Genomic DNA, 16,785 nt, shown 5'->3' on the forward strand with positions numbered 1-16,785 from the left:
ACTAATCAAATTAAAAAAAAAACTACAGTTTCATGTTTTCTATGAAATTGTCTGTAAACTTTTTTGTATGGTCTGCAGGAGTATCGATTGAAATATACCAAAATCAAGGTGTGGGTTCTGAAATCGAAATTTTTTTGTTTTTTTTTTGTTTTTTTTTCAATTATTCCTGAAAATAATCGAAAAAAAATTTGCTGACATCCTTGACTCACCTGATAATGGTTAATATATGTTTAATATATTTAAGTAGTAACGGCAGTATAGTGCTTGTCAACATAAATACACAAGCTTTATTAATTGCATCTAAAAGTTCCAAGATAAGATAAGCATGTGTTATGCTCCATTCAACTGTTAAAGAAAATCCAGAATAAGGAACTTTGATACAATTATACCAGCTTGAATCACAATAAGATTCAAATTACGAAATTTATTATAAAGAGTATTTGAAACTGTATTTTTATTAGGTTGAACCAGAAGTCTTTGTGACTGGGTTTGCTTTTCCAACGCTAGGCGCAGTTGCACTTTGGTGTTCCCTCGTTGCTAGGGTATAACAACGAGTAAAGGAACTTCATTTTGAAAATCACCCCACTCCCTTCCCTCTGGTCTGAGTTCAGTTAGCCGACAATGTATTTATCTAGTGCCATCCACATCCGACATGGTTCGATGCACCTTTTCTCTCTCATACCACGATGAAGGATTCGGAAAGTCTCCTGAAGGATGTTTATCATCGACATGTCCGTCACTATAATACTATACACATTTGGTTCCATCACTTCGAAAAGGACGACTTTTCTCTCGATGACCAATAGACCCCATGAATTGGATTTGGATGAGTTGAAGAAAGCAGTGGCAACGGATCCTTTCCAAACCTCCCGTGAGCTGTCAACCGCACTTCAATCCTATCAAACCATCATCGTACGGAGCTGGGAAGCTCTTGGAATGAAGAAAATTATGGGTCGATTCATACCTCACTCTTCGACACAAGCCAACCATGATTTTTGAGTAGATGATTCCATTTCACCCCTCACTCTCCATGAGGCCGATCGATGTTTGGGCCGACTCATCACTGGAACCGAGAAGTGGGTCCTCCATGATAAGAACCACACGCGTGCCCAGTGGTTTGTAGAAGGAGAAGCCCCACAGGGTGCCGCCAAACCCGACCTTCACCCCATAAAAGTCATGCTCTCAGTGTGGTGGGGAGTGTACGGCCCCATCAACTGGGAACTGCTTCCTGGGCAAAATAGTTAATGGGGACCTTTAAGTTATCTAACCACAAAACCTAAAGAACATATTCAATCGTTCACCCCTGAAGGACGAGCAACTCTACTTTCAACAAAACAACGCTTATCCCTACGTCACGAAACAAGTATTGCAGGAACTGGTCAGGTATGAATGGATGATTTACCTTCACCCACCGTATTCTTCAGACCATGCCCCATCTGCATACTGACAGTTTTCAGATATGACTCGTGATCTCTGGGAAAGAACCTTCAATGCCCATGGAAGTGTCGAATTGGCACTCAAGCATTATTTCGACTCGCGCCTGGAAGGGTTCTGTGAGCAGGGCATTCATAAGTTGCCCACACGTTGGCAGTACATTGCTGATAATAATAGAAAATAAATATTATTCTGTCGTTTCTCTTGCTCCGAGAAATAAACGATTGAAAAAGTCACAAAGACTTCCGGTTCAACCTAATATTTTTAAACATTGAATCCAATTAAATATTTATATAACAATCCGCATTCTTAGAATCTGAAGGCGGCGTTGTCGTGCGCTTCAGCGTACTGTTTGAACTCGTCCTGTCGTTTCTTTTTCATCAGAGATTGACCTGAAATTTTGAAAGTCAGAAGAAGATGAAGGAGACCAACGAATGTCAGTAAATTAATTCAACTTCTCATACCAACGATGTGAAACAGAAATGTTTCAAATATAAATTACTAGCTTTAAGACTCACCAACACATCCATAAATTCCACTGAAAATGTATAAAATAATGACAAGCCCAGATGCTCCAATCAAAATCGACAAGAATGTTTGTCTCTCTTGTGGAGTGAAACAGTAAAATTCTGGGATTCCTCCCAGATTTAATGGAGCACTCATCCATGTACAGGTGTCAGTTTTATGGCTGAAAAAATTCTGTTTCACAACATTTATTTTTTGTTAATACTTTAAAAAGAAAATATTAGAATTAAGATAACAAACTTGACTTTATTGACATCCTGAAACGAAATCGCTGCAAAAACAATGACTGTGATAGAAATCAGAATGGCAACGGTGTTGGAAAAGTGATATAGATTTGCCTAAAAATAAACGCGTTATACGTTTAAATCAGAAACTATTATAGTTTTTAGTTTAAAAAATTTTTTAAAACTATAATTTTTCGAAATGATTTACTGCAATTTTTATGAGTCTAAAATATTATTTTTTGCATTTTAAAAGTAGAGTATCGTGTTTTAATTTAACACTCAAAGTTGTGGGAAAATTTTCCAAAACATTTCCATATTTTGAGAAATTTCAAGCAATGCTGCAGACCCGTGCAATATTTTTAAAAATTTTAATTTTTAAAAGTTTTAATAGCCTCATTTTAACATTATGTTCTAATTTCAAAAATGTTAGGAATAAAAACTGATATTCTGCTCAAATCATTACAGTTATATAATGGAAAAACTTCTAATTTTTAGAAAAATAAACGTCTAGTTTCAATTACTTTCAATTGTTCAACCAAATCCAATTATTCTAGCGAAACTATTATAGAAAGAGTGAAATTGAAGAAACATAAATTGACAGTTTGCGGAAAAAGTTCTAGTTGTTTCATTTACGTTTCTAAATGGATAAACATTTTGCATATCACACATGCAATTCCCCAAATCTCCTAAAATTAAAAAAAAACTCACTAGAATTTTCTCTTTCTTGTAAGAATTCCCGTGTGCAGTTGTCAGCACGACTTGACTCGAAAGAATGAATGCTCCAGCAACAAATGACACAATATAACAAACATTTTCATTTGATTTCACAGACGACAATCCCAATCCACGTCCCCACAACATCCACGTGGCAATTATAGTCATCGCAATTGCTGGATATCTTGAAAGAAGGAAGCAAAGTCGTTGATATCCGAGAGATGAATTGTTGTAAAGTGCAAGACGATCCACATCAGCTGTGGTTTCTGGGACAAGTTGATTCATGGATTTACTTTCATCAGCATCCAGAACTGGAGTTATGAGTCTTGGAGGTTGAAGTCCAATTACTGCAGAAGTTGCAGGATACTCTGAGAGTCGGATAAAATCATCTCGTGGATTTTCCGATGTAATTGGTCTTTCACGAACATAATCTCTTGAGTAATCTCTTCCAATATTTCCATAATCAGTGCTAGTATCTACGAATCTTGGAAGAGCTGATACATCAGTTCGGATTCTTAGAGGCGTTGTTGAATATCCAGATATTGGAGCATAATTCCGTAAAGGTCTGTCAGCTGTGGATGATAGAAGATTTGGAAGATACATTGGACTATCAATTTCTGATAGTCGGCGAGATGGTAGATGATCCGTGATGTATGTTGGAGAAGTGAGAACATCATTGCTTCGAGGCAAGGTTGAAGCGTGGGCTAGAATGGATACACAAAAAGTATTAAATTTCAAAAGAATACTTTAATTAAAACAATGTGGTGAAACAGTTGAAAATTTTCTAGACTGAGAAATTTTGCCACACTTCAAACAATTATAATTTCAGCTATTTTTTAAAAGTAATTTTGCAATATAAATACAACAAAACGTGACAGTTCCAAAAATTTTAATCTGCACTTTTTCATGAGACTGCGAAACAAGTTTCAATAAAGTACTATTTTTTAAAGAGAACATTTTTGCTCAATATCTTTCTTCAAATTGAAGGTATACTTCACCTAACAATTTTCAATATTTGCAGCTTATACATGAATTATTCTTGAAACGGTATTTTATCGTTTACTATTAGTGCAAAACAAGCCTGAAATAATTCGAAAAACACGGAATTTAGGTTTGAAAAATACCCATTCGATGTGTCATCAGTCAATTATTAGTCACCACTCATTATTATTTCAAAACTCACGAGATAAATAATGCGCTCCACTGAGAGTCGCTGATGGTGGAGCAATTGCAATTCTTGGAATACGAATTGGTTGAGCCGAAGCTACAGACTGAGCTTGTCGGCTTCTTTCAGTCATTTCTTACCTGAAAATCTTTTTACGAAAAATGCTAAAGGCATTAAAAATGGGAATTCTTCATGAAACTTATTAAAACTATGAAACAGTGGAAAGTATTTGAAAGCAAGAAATGCGAAGAATACAATCAAAAATCGAAATTCAAAATCGACGCGTCTTTGCAGTCACTGATAACCTGATAATAATGCAGCAGGGAAAGTGTATACACAAATAAAATGAAAATTCAGTGCCTAAAATGTACACAGAGATGGAATTTTTAAGGTATGAGTAGTCAAAAAAGGTGTGCGAAGGACGGGGGAAGAGAATGGGCGAAATGATAAGAAATAAGGCGTAAGGTAGAAAAATAAAGAAAATAAGGGAAATATTGGGTTCGAAATTAGTTAATATCCGGACAAAAGAGTGAAATCGTTTCTGAATAGATGCTTTTGACAAGATAAAGAAACATTCAAAATTTGCATACCATCATAAAATTTTGAATCTCTAAGAGAAACTTTTTGTTAAATTCTTTGTAAAACTGAACTAGACACTAGTTGAGAAATCGCAGCTCATGTACATTTCTGGTCATTTGAAATTGAAAAAACCCAAAAAAATTTTTTCAATTAATGTTTCACAATGTTTTTAAGTTTTGAATATTCTCGAAAGTTTCTAATATGAAAGGATACAGCTGCGCACATTATATATGAAAACTCAAAATTGCTATCAATAATTTTCGAATTCTTTATCCACTATTGTTTTCTGTCGCGTCCTAGTTCTGTAAATTGTGCATCAAGAAAATTTAAATTGTTCGAGTGTTCAAATGAAATCAGAAAAAAGCAATCAAAATAATTTATTTTTATTTTTATTTTCATAATTGAACATTTTTATAAATCAAAAAAAAAACATTAAAAAAAATTGAATTTTATACATATAATTGAACTTATATATTAAATTTTAACAACAATAGTTGGGCCTCTTTTAATACTGGTACTCCTCTCCGTTATCTTGACTGGAAGTACAATCTTCATACATGGAAAATAAATTGAAAACTGCTCCGTGAGCAATCTACGATATTCCTCACTACGGAAGAAACATACATACGTATTTTGTGAATATGCAGCCATTGCTGGAATCACCTGAAAAAAGATAAATATACGATTTCCATGTAGGCATAAAAGGCCATCGAACTTTTAGAAAATTTATTAACTGGTCGAAGCTTGTCGAATGTAACACCGAATTTCTTCTAAAAGACTATAGGTCTGAAAGACCTGAAGACGTGTTTGCTTATTATTTTAGACGCCTTAATTGAATATTTGAAAACATTTCTGGGAAACATAAAAATAAAACAGCAAAACAAAACATTTTTTCACTGTTTCAAAATTGATTCAAATTAAAATAAAAAATTATGAATGTGGTAAACACCTCGTTATTTGTTCTGTGATATGTTTAATTTGTTCTACTGTAACCCCACAGAACACAGTCTTGTAGGAAACCCTAAATATTTTATCCACCTTTCATCCATTCCCTCATATGACTCTTTATTTAATTTGAATATTCCCTCTTCTGATCTTGTTTCCTGCCAATTCAATTAAAACTAATCTGACTACTCAATCACTTTGCAGCAACATGCACGTCGAGCCACTTACAGACTACGACGAAACTCCCACCCGTACACAAAAATGATTAATGACTCACATTATAATTATGAACAAGTGCAGAATATTCCGGGTCTATTCCGAGACTTGTTACTAATGTTGCAAGGCCAGTTGAGAAGAATCGAGTAAAAAGGAAGATTACAATTAGAACTTTTAATGTTCGAAGAGCTTTCTTCTCGATTAGACGGATGTCTGATGAGTTTCGACGCACTGAAATGAAAAATATTACAATTACTTTATTAGTTCGCAGAATAATGTTTTATGGCAAGCCTCAAAATTTTCAATTTGAAAACATTGAATCAGAGAAGAAAGTCAGAAAATTCTAAGTGAAACACTATCCAAATGATTATCCAACCCATTTAAAAATAGTCTAAAACGGCCGAATAAAATTTTTAGAAATATGATTCTTTCTTGGTGGGAATTGTTCCCTTTTAAAATAAAACCCATGTTTTTAGCAGTTAACAGTAAATATTATATTTTCGGGCATACTTTTTATTACTTTAACCAATTTACTGACACTTTCAATCATTTAGCTTAAAAAGGTGTTTGCTGAAACTTTTGTAGTAGGCAGGTGTAGGCCTGCATGGAAGACACTGTGTATTGGAAAAGTGTTATTACTAGATTTGAAAAAATGTTTTTAAAAAACGTTTTTCAGTTCGTTGTGTTTTTATAGGTCAAATTCTTATATTTGAACACAAATTTTGTTTAATATCAATTAAAAATGTTTTGTTATGTTATAAGAAATAAAAAAAACAATTATGACTGTAGAAGCCTCTTCGACTAATTTTTTAAGTATCAAAACATTTTTGAAAAATTTGCGAAACAGAGGAGATTTAAGAAACAAAACGTTTCCAAAAATTGTTCGATGAACAAAAATTGAATAGCGTATCAGAAAATTATGAGATAATCGAAACTAATTTCATATCATAACAATTTAAAAACTATCTAGAACGGCAAAATAAAATAAAATAAACACTTTTTTCGAATTATTATTTTGTCATTTATTTCTGTATTAGGGGACTGTGTGTATTAGAAATTTTACAATAAAAAAGGTTTCAACAGCTCCACAGCAGTTTTAGAATAGATTTAGGAAAAAATTGCAGAAAAGTTTTGATGGGCAATCAGTGCATAACTTGTTCAAAAGTTCCTATAAATAATGAAAATTGTTTTACCGCTTCATCCAAACAATTTCAGAACTATATAAAACGGTAAAATAAAATTTTTCGAGTTATCTTTTTTAAGCGTTTTTTGGTTCTTCATAGAATAAAAAGCTTCGATTAGGGATTTTATAGCAAATGGGTCCAATTAGGTGTTCGTATCTGTCTACGTGCCTGCCTACCGCCACTATATTTTGACCCATACTGCGTGGTTACGGTAGATTTCTTCTTGATGGTAGGCAAGAATGCAATTTTGAGCTTAAATAAAAATTTCACTCACCACTTGGAAAGTTTTAGAACTTGTTTTTGTAATTATTAAATGATTTGGAAAATATCGAAAAAGTTTATCGGATCAGTTTTTTTTTAATTTTTCAACTCATGTCTAATTCTAGTTTTTTAAAACAAAAATCTCTGAATATCCATTGAAAATGGTGTGAAGCAGACACCACTAATTCTTCCAATAATATCCATTCTATTTAAAAACTGTTTGAAACAAAAAACATTGTTAGTTTTGACTATAAAATTCTTGATTCTGATAGTTACATAATAATGATTTTTGACGAGTATACATAACGAAAACTTTGTATCTGTAAATTTACAAAACTTAACAGCGAAATAAATTTCAAACAACTATCGGAAAAGTAGACCCGCCAAAAAGTTTGGTTTGTTTCAAAATATGCAAAAAAAAACCAAGCGACTTGTCTCTTTTCAGTGTGTAAAAAACAACTTAAACTCACTCTTCACCGATAATAAACCAAATGCACCCGAATAGAGAATAACTGTAAGGAATGAAAATATAAGCATAATCTCGTACCAACGTTGTCGAACTGACGGAACCATTGAAGAGGGAGGATTACACATCTAAAGACGAAACATCAACCAATTGAAAAATTTTAAATCGTAAAGGAGAAATGCTAATAATGAAACAGTGAAAAATGTTTTGATCCAACTAGAATTTTGTCTATTTTTTCCTGTAAATGTTGAGCAACATGATAGTTTGAACTGATCAAGTTTCTAAAAAATATTGATTTGTCATTCTAGGATAACTGGTTTGAAGAAATCTTTCAATTTTTATAGAATGAGTGAATAGGCATATTTTTTAACTCCGCAAACATTCAGTATGAAAATTAACATTTTCAGTTTACATTTTTCAGAAAAAAAACTTTTTAATGCGTCGAATTTCTTACCGATATTTCCGCGTCGTCCAATAATATTTTCGCTGCCACAACTATCCCCACTGCATAAGCAAGCGGCAGAAAAAGTAACATTGGCAGGTAAAAACTCATTCGAAAATGTCGATATTTGAATGGAATAACTATTGCCAAAAATAGATCAAGTGATAAAATGCAAATAGTTCCAGTTTGTAGACAATGTGCCAGAATTACTGGAAATGTGGTGTGGAAGCAGATACTTCGAAATATTCGATATGAGTAGAATGTGGCTGAAAATATTTATTTGAAGGTTTAAGTGAAAGGTATTTATGACAAATAGTATGACATGGCCAAAAATTTAACTAGCTAGACACTCTAGAAATTTTAAGAATTTTCAAAATTTCAGTCAAATTAAAAATTGGCAAATTTTCAAAAATTCTGAAGTTTTTACTAAACTCTTAGCATAATATTAGGACATTTCAGCAACACAGGAGTAGTTTTAAACATTTTCTTCAGTGATGATATTAGAGTTTCGAATGAAAAATTAAAAAATTACCAAGAATTCCAAATCCCATATTGATTAGCTCAAAAAATAAACAGACAGTGTGGAAAAATGCAAGGCAGAGCATAATGAGACCTGAAAATTCGACAAAATTGTTATAGAGAACTATCGCGTGATTGCCTTTCGCATTATTGTGATGATTATATAAATTTATAGTAACAGTAAAGCCCAGAAAAATGGAAATGAATTTTCCAAATGGGTTTTGCTGTTTCAAATGTACAATAAAACAGCAAAATAAAATCTTTCAGCTAGTCACTTTTTTCAAGAACTTAAAAAAAGGGTAAGGAAAAAACAGATAAAAAACAAACAAACAATTAAATCACAGTCACCGAGGAGCTACGCCTCCCTCATGCTCCCTGGCTAAACCCTCGGAGAAAAATAGGCAGACACGCTGGCAGCCTTGCAGCCGTTTTTTTCTAGATTCATAATAATTGAAATATCGCTTACCAAAATTGGACCTCAATACTTTATTTCTTAAAATCACGGCAATCAAATTGATATTTCCAAACAATCCGAGAATTTCAAAAATAAAAACAATTGAATAAATAATAATTCGATGCATTTTATAATTGTCTTCTGAAGTCATTAGTTTCAGATAAAGGAACTGAAAATATGTAAAAGCCTTTTTTTTTCTAACGAAAAAAAAAACAAAACAAAAAGTGGGCGGAGCCAATAAGTGGGTAATAGTATTTACGTTGATGAAGTTAAGTAAAACTGAAATAGCAGAGAACGCGGAATTAGAATGAATTATTCTCCTACTCGCCTATGACACACTTTTGCGTGAAAAAAGAGAAGTTGGATGCATCTTTTAGAAATACGAGAAAACTACTTGAAACACCGAATATTGAATCGGTTCTAATGAGAAGTTATGCTCTAAGATTGGAAATCAGTGCTAGTTTGAAGTATTCACAATCATTTTGACAACATACATAATTTACCGATCAAAACGTTGTGGAAATCAAACATGTAGGAATTTTGAAACAGTATTTATTTTTACTGTTTTTATTTGTTGAAAAACTAAACCAAATTTATTCGTTTATTTATTCTGTCAAATTCCATAGAAAAATCGAGTTAATTAACAAATAAATGTGAAAATAAATTAACGTAAAAAATTGGTATTCTGAAAGTCTGGTAACATAAATGTCTACAGGAGCTCAGACTTCATAGTACAACACAAAACTTCGTACTAGCATCCCAGTGAGAATTGGTTCTCAAAAACACAATTTGACGGAACTTAAAAGCCCTGCCGACGGTTAAAGAAGGAAGTTAATTGGAAAAATATAATATTTGTATCAGGTAAAAAGAAACGTATTTAAAGGAGAATAAACGAAATCTGAGACTTTGCTTTTTTGGACCCGAAATGGCTCAAAACTACCAAATTCTGTAATCTCAATTTCCTGAGAACTGCTACCAATTTTTGGGTGAATAGGCGAAAAGTTATTTCAATTTAAAAGTACATATATTTGTATATCCTGAACTCACGCATTTCTCGGACACGAACTGTAAAAGTGTGCCTCAACTCAAAATTGATATAATTTCAGATACAAATAGAGCAAGGATCTTTGATAGAATTATCTGAAAGAAAAATGCATGGTTCATTTTTTTGAAATTATTGTTACTAACTGAAAATCGGAAAGTTTTTTTCAAATTTTAGGAAGCAAGTTTTGAAACATAAGACGTACATGAAGTACAACTTATTTTACAGTTTTCAATGAAAAAGTTATTAAAATGTTTGCGATGTTTCAATACTTATTCAGTTTTCCGTTTCAGCTGTGCTCTTACAGGACTTCTAATTGAGTAAAAAACCATACCCTTGTCAATCTGGGCTGGGCATTTTTGGTTTTTTTAGTACTTTGACGTAAAAATTGATTTTCGTTTTTGATTTTTGTTGTTTAGTTTTTCTGGTTAAAGAAAACAAAAACAAATTATGTAAACACTGTAACGTTTTTTGTAGACAACATTTATTTTGCAAGTTTTTTTCCTGTTAAATTTTAATTCGTTTTCCCAAAATTTAGTTGCTTAATTGTTTTTTTTCAAACGTTGGTGCCGATAATAAATTGCTTGTATAGCACATAAAAGAGTCTAATCAAAACTGTCCAATCTACTAGAATATTTAACGTGATTGTGAAACAGTTTATTTTTGTTTTCTTCTCAATCAATATTTCACAATTTTGTTTTACCGTGAAATACACTGAACCAGACTTCCCAAAAACGCGATTACCAGAAAACCCAATAACAACAACAATTCAATTAATCTCAATTGTCCAATAATCTTTGAACTTTGTAAAATAATTCTTTGAATATTAAAATATCATTCTACCAGCTGCTATTTTCTTAGAATTTTTGACATAAATCCAATTTCCCCCATTTCCTCAATAGTTTTTAGAAGTTTACAGTTTCAACGCTTTCGTTTCACTATTTTTGAACTATGACGAATAATGATGAGCGCACAATTTTCATTTATAAAACCAAAATTGGCTGGTGGAAAACAGTGAAATTAATATTAAATTCAGAAAATTTTAACCGTAAGTCCACAACTAAAATAATTTTTCAAACTGATTATAACGAATTTTTTAAGACAATATTGCTCGTAATCTGGTGCAATTTGGAATTGTATATTCCTTCCAATCCTTTTGTTTTTTACAAGTAATGAGAAAACTCTTGGAAGTGATGAAAGCTTTAATATAATTGAATTAACTTGCATGAGAATATAAAACTATAGAGGTTCCGCCTAAAAATTTTTTACGGTTTCAAGTAGTTTTTGAAAACAATTCTCGACAATTTTTAATAGTTTGATTGGAATCCCTGTCACTGGTTTGCTATAGACTGATGGTTGATCTATCGATCAGTGACACATGTTGTGCCCAATTTTTTCTAATTCATAACAATTATCACTTCGAAATTTTTCAATAGCAAATGTAAAGTCCGAATAACACCCACAGGATTTAAAATGTTTTATTTCTTTAATTTATTCGCTTGGAAATTCCAACAGTCATAGTTTTGCTCAGTGCACTTATTGGTTTCAGGCCAATTGCATTCCCAAGATAGCTAACTTCTCCTGATGATTTTGGCAACAATCGACAGATTCGCGGAGATATTTTTGAAATTTGCTCGCGGAGCAACACTCGATATTCTGAACTTCGAAAATAGCAAATGCAGGCATTTTGTGAAAATGAAGCCATTGCGGGAATCGCCTGCAATCCTCATTATTCAAATTAATACAATTTTTTAAAATGTACATTAAAGTTTTCCACGAAAGAAACAACTTCTCTGTTGACGTGTATGATATGCAGTAGATTAAGAATAATACTTGTAATGAACCGAAAAACCACGAAAAGTACAATAAGATATTTAAGTGTTCTCATACACATTCTTTCAAGGAATTGTACATTTGCATTTTTATGTACTTGCTTATAATGTAGAACTACAAATGCTACAGAATAGAATAAAACTGTCAAAATTGTGAAGATCATCATAATACAATACCAAATAGCATTTGCATATGTATGAAGGGATGAGGGTGGATTGCACATCTGAGTGAAAGCAATAATTAAAATATAGTGAAGGTTCTTATAATAGACTTATTTTCAAAAATATACTTAGAAAATTAAGTTGCTTATTTTTAAATAGAATATTAGAATAACTCAAAATATTTAACTCCAGCTTGAAATAAAAATGGTATTCTTCCATCTGTTTTGCTTACCCTATAAGAATAAGCGTTGCATTTTTATTAGTGCACATGCGTTTTTTTTAGGGCATTGAATACACAATTCAAAACAAATTCAGTATTGTTATCAAATAATAGTTATCTAATTACAATTTTTTTTGAATGGTTACTGTTTCAAAAACATGTGTTAAATTACAACTAATTCTTAATTCCGTTTTTTTTAGAGATTTTGATGTGAAAAAACTACAATATTGCATTACCCAATTCACTTTTCAAAAGTTTTAGTTGCAGTCCAAATTCTTAAAAATTTCAAGCAAACTTACTGAAAGAACTGCATTATCCAAAAATATAAATCCAAATATAACGGAAATAACACCATAAATAACCGGAAGAAAAAATAAAATAGACAAATAAGTTGGTGTATAAAATCTACGGCTTTTAATTGGAAATAAAATAGTAATTAATAAATCTAATGATAGTACCCAAACAGTTCCAGTTTGTAAACAATGTGCAAAAACATAGGGAAACATTGTATAAAAACACAACTCACGACGAATTTGATAATGGTAAAATGTTGCTGAAACTTTAAATTGCAACAAGAAATTAAGACTTTTCTTGACAACCTACTATACCAAAAGTCATGTTAATGGATTCATAGAGCAGGCAAAATGAATGGATTGATGCAAGAACTCCCAATATGTAACCTTAATGTTGAACAGTTATTGCCGTTGGTGTTCTTAATTTTTTATTAAATGCAAATGCCAATAATTTTTGTTTTCAAAACTTTAACTGTTTCATATGCTTGTTTTGAACTGGATGTAATTTTAAAGTATAATTATTGCTTTATTGAATCCTGTTTATGAACGTTTTAGTTTTGAGGTTAGAATTTGAACTTTACTGTTAGGTAACTAACCATATTTAGACTGCAATGACTTTTTTCTTATTGTAAGAACTATCAAATTGATGTTTCCAAATAATCCAAAAACTTGGAAAAATAAAACGAAACAGTAAATTATAAGACGTTGAATACGATAAGTATTATCAGAAATCATAGTTTCCTGATTGCTAAAAGTATAATATTTATTAAACATCAAAATGATCAGATCAAGAAAGATTATTCATTGACAAAGTAAAAAAACAAAACATTATTGGAGCAAACTTTTCTATAGTACGAAAACGAGCCGTGTGTTTTGGAAAATTAAAGTTTACAAAGAAAATATCGTTCAGACTTTTCAGCCAAAGACACTTCCTACGTCACGCCCGTCAGGCAAAACATTAGTTCATCCGTTTTTTTTTTTGAAAAAGACAAAACAATCTGTAGACAAGTTTTAAGAAAAGTGAATATCAAAATCGTGATTTCTGTGTTCTGACTTCTTGAGACTTATACATGGCTTACTAGAATATATTGTTTTTCTGGAGCTATTCTCCAAGTTGGACGTTTCAGGAATAGAAGAGTTTAATGCACTATTTAGATTCTATGTAATTCAAAATAAGTTTATGACATGGTTTCTGTTCCCATAAGTTATTGTAAAGACGGAGAACACAATACTGTTTTTAACAGCTGATAAAGCCAATCAACGGAGTATTGACAGCAGTAATTTCTTCAATTTCTTCAAACGTTTAATTTTTGGTTAATTTTATACAAAAGTCAGGAAAAAAGATAGGTTTTCTTAGAAAATCGGAAAATTCTTCATAAAAAATACTCGAAACCCCCCCCCCCCCCCCCTATTTATTTATCAGAAAAACGTTGAATTTTACCAGAAGAACAGATAGCAACTCATTCAAAAATAGAGAAATGTATGTTTTTTTAATTGAAATTTTTTCCCGAGTAATCAAATAACAAATAATCAAAAAAAACCCGAGATTATTGTTCCGCACTATTTATGTACTTCGATCATGCATGTATTAACCTCACAGTACAGTTCAGTAAAACCATGTCATGAAACAGTAATTGAAATTTTCCAATTCTCTGAAAAATGTATCAGAATTTGAAGTCGTATTGAAATTTGAATTTCAATTCAAATAAAAATGTCAATTCAAAGAAAAATTCAAGAAATAAATTTAAAATGGATTTGTGATATATCTTCTTTAGTGTCTGTTGTCTTTAATCTTTTTTGTCTGACCAATTGATACAGTAGAGTTTCGCCAACGTTGTCCTACAATACTACTTGACTCATTTGATAATTTTGGTAAAAGTGCTCCCAATTTTGGATGAATCTTTGAAATTTGCTCGCTGAGCAGTCTTCGATACTCCGAACTTCTGTAGTAGCAAATATAAGCATTCTGTGAATAAGCAACGACCACCGCGAGAACCTGAAAAATAATATATTTTGCATCTTGTCTGTGTGGAAGTATGTTCAAAAATAATGTTAAATTTAAGGTCCTCAGGGAAACTAAATATAATTTCTAACACTTTTAAAGTCTGTGATTTTTTTTTGAAATTGTTTTTTGAAACATAGCCTGTTGCAATATGTTTTGAAATGTTGAATCAAATTAAACAGTGTAATCCAGTTATAATCGCAAGAAAACTCGACAAGAAATAAGCAAATATTCAATGAATATTCAAAAACTAACATTATAGTTTTGTACCATTTCGACAACTTCCTGATCAATCCTAATTGCAATCATAATACTTGTAATCGTAATAGTGATAAATCGAAACATTAGAAATAAAAGTATCAAATATTTCAGTGTGTTCAGGGCTTTTCTCTCAATAAATCGAAGATCTGTATTCTCACGGCGGCCCTTGAAATAGATAAGAGCAAACGCAGAAACATAGAAAATTACAGTTAATACGGAGAAAGCCGTCATAACATAATACCAATAGGATCTGACAATTGGATGAAGAGCCGATGGTGGATTGCACATCTGAAATGGAACAATTTTTAATCTATAAGTATATGAAATTATGAACAAATTTCATTTTTGAAACTCTATAAAAATAGTAAAGTCAACGATTGAAAAGCTCATTGGAACTGACTTGATATTTTTCTTACGCTATTTGAACGATCATGATTGTGTTGCTTAAGTCGTGGCAATTGTTTAATTGGCATGCCAGTTGGCAAAAATATTTTATACATAAACCTGTTCTAAAACGGTACTTTTCCGAAGGATCTGGATTACTTGGATCTTTAAAAAACGGATCACAGTGAAGAAAATTGAGTGAAAAGTGTTTGCTCGAACAATTGTGTTTTTATAGTAACAAGTTTATTTTGAAAGCATAGTGAAACATTTCGTTAAAAATTGTTTTAAAGTTACCGAATTTCAAGTTTAAATTATTCTTCAATTAATTTTTTGCAAGTTTTGTCATTCAAAAATGGGTAATCATAATGTATGCGATTCGACGAGTATCAATATTGTTTTTATTATTTTAGACAGAGTTAAAAACTTGTTGAAACATGATAGGAAAAAAAAACTTACCGGCAAAGCTTCCTCAACGAGATACATAAATCCAAATCCTACAAAAATAGCTCCATATGCAACTGGTAACAAAAATAAGATCACAAAGTACACGGGAACGTGAAAGTTCCGACTTTTAATAGGATATAAAATTGTTATCAATAAATCTACTGATAAAACCCATATTGTACCAGTTTGCATTGAATAAAGAAAAATGTATGGAAAAATTACAAGGAAGCATGTTTGACGGTCAATTTTGTAATAATAATACGAAGCTGAAGCAGGAATTAATTTTCAATTATTTAGAAACTATAAAAATACAATCTTACCAGCTACGCTGAAACTCATATCCACAAGTTCATATAGAAGACAAAGTGTGTGCAATGTGGCAAGAATTCCCAAAATGCAACCTGGTAAGGGCTTAAATTAAATGAAATATAAACTCTTGTGAATGTATTTAAAAAAAAAATAATGAAACATTTGAACTTTTTGATACCAAAGTTTGTTTTGCCAAACATAAGTTTTATTCGTTGAATTACGCAGTGCATAGCGCTTGAAGAACGGATCGTCCTTTAATCCTTTTTAATCTTTTTAATATTTATATTTCGAATCGTCTCGTCACAACTTTATTTTCAATTTCATTTTGGATTGATTTTTTATAGTTTGCAGAAATTATTTCCTGAAAAAAATAAAAAAGTTACATTTATCCATCAAATTTTTTTTCTTCAAAAAATTAAAATGCAACTTCAAAATATTTTACTGTTTCAAAAATGTTTTATCAGCTAGCACATGAAACCGTTTTAATAATTTCTTCCTATCTTGTTTAAAGATCTAGAAACTCTGAAAACTCACCATATTTAGTCCTTAACGACTTTTTTCTAATTGTTAAAACTACCAAATTAATATTCCCAAATAGTCCAAACACTTCCAAAAATAAAACAAAACAATAAATAATAATACGATGAATTCGATAAGTGTCCTCTGATATCATATTTTTTCTAAAAAAAAATTATGTTTCATTAATTG

The 16,785-nt window shown here is 31.4% G+C and overlaps 4 protein-coding genes, 46 non-coding genes and 1 pseudogene across 52 annotated transcripts; 18 read left to right on the forward strand and 33 right to left on the reverse strand.

The window, feature by feature from the left end:
- Positions 1–71: 71 nt before the first annotated feature.
- Positions 72–92, forward strand: 21ur-1635. The gene has a single exon (NR_054324.1).
- A 290-nt stretch (positions 93–382) lies between these two features.
- 21ur-4758 lies at positions 383–403 on the reverse strand. Its single transcript, NR_054325.1, has one exon.
- Positions 384–404, reverse strand: 21ur-14155. The gene has a single exon (NR_054326.1).
- A 279-nt stretch (positions 405–683) lies between these two features.
- On the forward strand, positions 684–1,684 carry C39H7.2 (annotated as a pseudogene). Its single transcript has one exon. A coding segment is annotated over exon 1 (1,001 nt).
- On the reverse strand, positions 1,075–1,223 carry C39H7.70. The gene has a single exon (NR_054327.1). It is a non-coding gene; the product is annotated as an Unclassified non-coding RNA C39H7.70 (non-coding RNA).
- Positions 1,685–1,710: 26 nt separating the features above from the next.
- C39H7.4 (MARVEL domain-containing protein) lies at positions 1,711–4,202 on the reverse strand. The gene is made up of 5 exons (NM_001380236.2): positions 4,081–4,202; positions 2,892–3,601; positions 2,200–2,297; positions 1,953–2,122; positions 1,711–1,826 (listed from the first exon to the last, which is right to left on the reverse strand). The coding sequence occupies exons 1-5, from the start codon at positions 4,193–4,195 to the stop codon at positions 1,744–1,746; spliced, it is 1,176 nt and encodes a 391-aa protein (NP_001367380.1). The 5' UTR covers positions 4,196–4,202; the 3' UTR covers positions 1,711–1,743.
- On the reverse strand, positions 1,848–1,868 carry 21ur-4114. The gene has a single exon (NR_054328.1).
- Positions 2,611–2,631, forward strand: 21ur-12460. Its single transcript, NR_054329.1, has one exon.
- Positions 2,697–2,717, reverse strand: 21ur-11121. The gene has a single exon (NR_054330.1).
- 21ur-10579 lies at positions 2,698–2,718 on the reverse strand. Its single transcript, NR_054331.1, has one exon.
- 21ur-8099 lies at positions 3,604–3,624 on the reverse strand. Its single transcript, NR_054332.1, has one exon.
- On the reverse strand, positions 3,754–3,774 carry 21ur-5354. Its single transcript, NR_054333.1, has one exon.
- Positions 3,878–3,898, reverse strand: 21ur-12452. The gene has a single exon (NR_054334.1).
- Positions 4,203–4,214: 12 nt separating the features above from the next.
- On the reverse strand, positions 4,215–4,235 carry 21ur-3796. The gene has a single exon (NR_054335.1).
- Positions 4,236–4,570: 335 nt separating this feature from the next.
- Positions 4,571–4,591, reverse strand: 21ur-6751. Its single transcript, NR_054336.1, has one exon.
- A 247-nt stretch (positions 4,592–4,838) lies between these two features.
- Positions 4,839–4,859, forward strand: 21ur-15452. The gene has a single exon (NR_054337.1).
- On the forward strand, positions 4,842–4,862 carry 21ur-1242. The gene has a single exon (NR_054338.1).
- Positions 4,863–5,001: 139 nt separating this feature from the next.
- srsx-16 (G-protein coupled receptors family 1 profile domain-containing protein) lies at positions 5,002–9,337 on the reverse strand. 2 transcript variants are annotated; one of them, NM_001268344.2, is made up of 6 exons: positions 9,141–9,337; positions 8,688–8,768; positions 8,168–8,421; positions 7,718–7,841; positions 5,864–6,033; positions 5,002–5,304 (listed from the first exon to the last, which is right to left on the reverse strand). In NM_001268344.2, exons 1-6 carry the CDS (start codon positions 9,277–9,279, stop codon positions 5,116–5,118), a joined length of 957 nt encoding a protein of 318 aa, NP_001255273.1. In that variant the 5' UTR covers positions 9,280–9,337; the 3' UTR covers positions 5,002–5,115. The 2 variants fall into 2 exon arrangements, 1 of the variants encoding a protein (NP_001255273.1); NR_131502.1 differs by lacking the exon at positions 8,168–8,421 and having other exon boundaries at positions 5,116–5,304; positions 9,141–9,279.
- On the forward strand, positions 5,372–5,392 carry 21ur-874. The gene has a single exon (NR_054339.1).
- On the forward strand, positions 5,584–5,604 carry 21ur-1064. The gene has a single exon (NR_054340.1).
- 21ur-6506 lies at positions 6,134–6,154 on the reverse strand. The gene has a single exon (NR_054341.1).
- On the reverse strand, positions 6,137–6,157 carry 21ur-9133. The gene has a single exon (NR_054342.1).
- Positions 6,583–6,603, reverse strand: 21ur-9654. The gene has a single exon (NR_054343.1).
- Positions 6,710–6,730, reverse strand: 21ur-6211. The gene has a single exon (NR_054344.1).
- On the reverse strand, positions 7,412–7,432 carry 21ur-14525. Its single transcript, NR_054345.1, has one exon.
- On the reverse strand, positions 7,842–7,862 carry 21ur-13171. Its single transcript, NR_054346.1, has one exon.
- Positions 7,843–7,863, reverse strand: 21ur-237. Its single transcript, NR_054347.1, has one exon.
- Positions 8,005–8,025, reverse strand: 21ur-13517. Its single transcript, NR_054348.1, has one exon.
- 21ur-8283 lies at positions 8,006–8,026 on the reverse strand. Its single transcript, NR_054349.1, has one exon.
- On the reverse strand, positions 8,789–8,809 carry 21ur-4161. Its single transcript, NR_054350.1, has one exon.
- 21ur-9670 lies at positions 8,946–8,966 on the forward strand. Its single transcript, NR_054351.1, has one exon.
- Positions 9,338–9,609: 272 nt separating the features above from the next.
- Positions 9,610–9,630, reverse strand: 21ur-3638. The gene has a single exon (NR_054352.1).
- A 107-nt stretch (positions 9,631–9,737) lies between these two features.
- On the forward strand, positions 9,738–9,758 carry 21ur-10704. Its single transcript, NR_054353.1, has one exon.
- Positions 9,759–10,758: 1,000 nt separating this feature from the next.
- Positions 10,759–10,779, reverse strand: 21ur-746. The gene has a single exon (NR_054354.1).
- Positions 10,780–11,132: 353 nt separating this feature from the next.
- 21ur-10682 lies at positions 11,133–11,153 on the forward strand. The gene has a single exon (NR_054355.1).
- A 331-nt stretch (positions 11,154–11,484) lies between these two features.
- 21ur-7051 lies at positions 11,485–11,505 on the forward strand. Its single transcript, NR_054356.1, has one exon.
- Positions 11,486–11,506, forward strand: 21ur-14232. The gene has a single exon (NR_054357.1).
- Positions 11,507–11,656: 150 nt separating this feature from the next.
- Positions 11,657–13,412, reverse strand: srsx-15 (G-protein coupled receptors family 1 profile domain-containing protein; the record flags this gene model as incomplete). Its single annotated transcript, NM_001027883.2, has 5 exons — positions 11,657–11,887; positions 11,933–12,226; positions 12,684–12,937; positions 12,993–13,064; positions 13,274–13,412. 5 exons carry the CDS (start codon positions 13,410–13,412, stop codon positions 11,657–11,659), a joined length of 990 nt encoding a protein of 329 aa, NP_001023054.2.
- Positions 12,576–12,596, forward strand: 21ur-11814. Its single transcript, NR_054358.1, has one exon.
- 21ur-13584 lies at positions 12,840–12,860 on the forward strand. Its single transcript, NR_054359.1, has one exon.
- Positions 13,196–13,216, forward strand: 21ur-4818. Its single transcript, NR_054360.1, has one exon.
- A 543-nt stretch (positions 13,413–13,955) lies between the features above and the next one.
- On the forward strand, positions 13,956–13,976 carry 21ur-9942. The gene has a single exon (NR_054361.1).
- A 472-nt stretch (positions 13,977–14,448) lies between these two features.
- On the reverse strand, positions 14,449–16,750 carry srsx-14 (G-protein coupled receptors family 1 profile domain-containing protein; the record flags this gene model as incomplete). The annotated part of the gene is made up of 5 exons (NM_068434.2): positions 14,449–14,673; positions 14,935–15,228; positions 15,781–16,034; positions 16,089–16,169; positions 16,612–16,750. 5 exons carry the CDS (start codon positions 16,748–16,750, stop codon positions 14,449–14,451), a joined length of 993 nt encoding a protein of 330 aa, NP_500835.2.
- Positions 14,867–14,887, forward strand: 21ur-2612. Its single transcript, NR_054362.1, has one exon.
- 21ur-8365 lies at positions 14,958–14,978 on the reverse strand. The gene has a single exon (NR_054363.1).
- Positions 15,071–15,091, reverse strand: 21ur-11742. Its single transcript, NR_054364.1, has one exon.
- 21ur-4856 lies at positions 15,525–15,545 on the reverse strand. Its single transcript, NR_054365.1, has one exon.
- On the reverse strand, positions 15,693–15,713 carry 21ur-5927. The gene has a single exon (NR_054366.1).
- Positions 15,694–15,714, reverse strand: 21ur-12895. Its single transcript, NR_054367.1, has one exon.
- On the reverse strand, positions 15,696–15,716 carry 21ur-9043. The gene has a single exon (NR_054368.1).
- Positions 16,564–16,584, forward strand: 21ur-13602. The gene has a single exon (NR_054369.1).
- Positions 16,751–16,785: the final 35 nt, after the last annotated feature.

Source organism: Caenorhabditis elegans, chromosome IV (genome assembly GCF_000002985.6).
Source record: "Caenorhabditis elegans chromosome IV".
Lineage (NCBI taxonomy): Eukaryota > Metazoa > Nematoda > Chromadorea > Rhabditida > Rhabditidae > Caenorhabditis > Caenorhabditis elegans.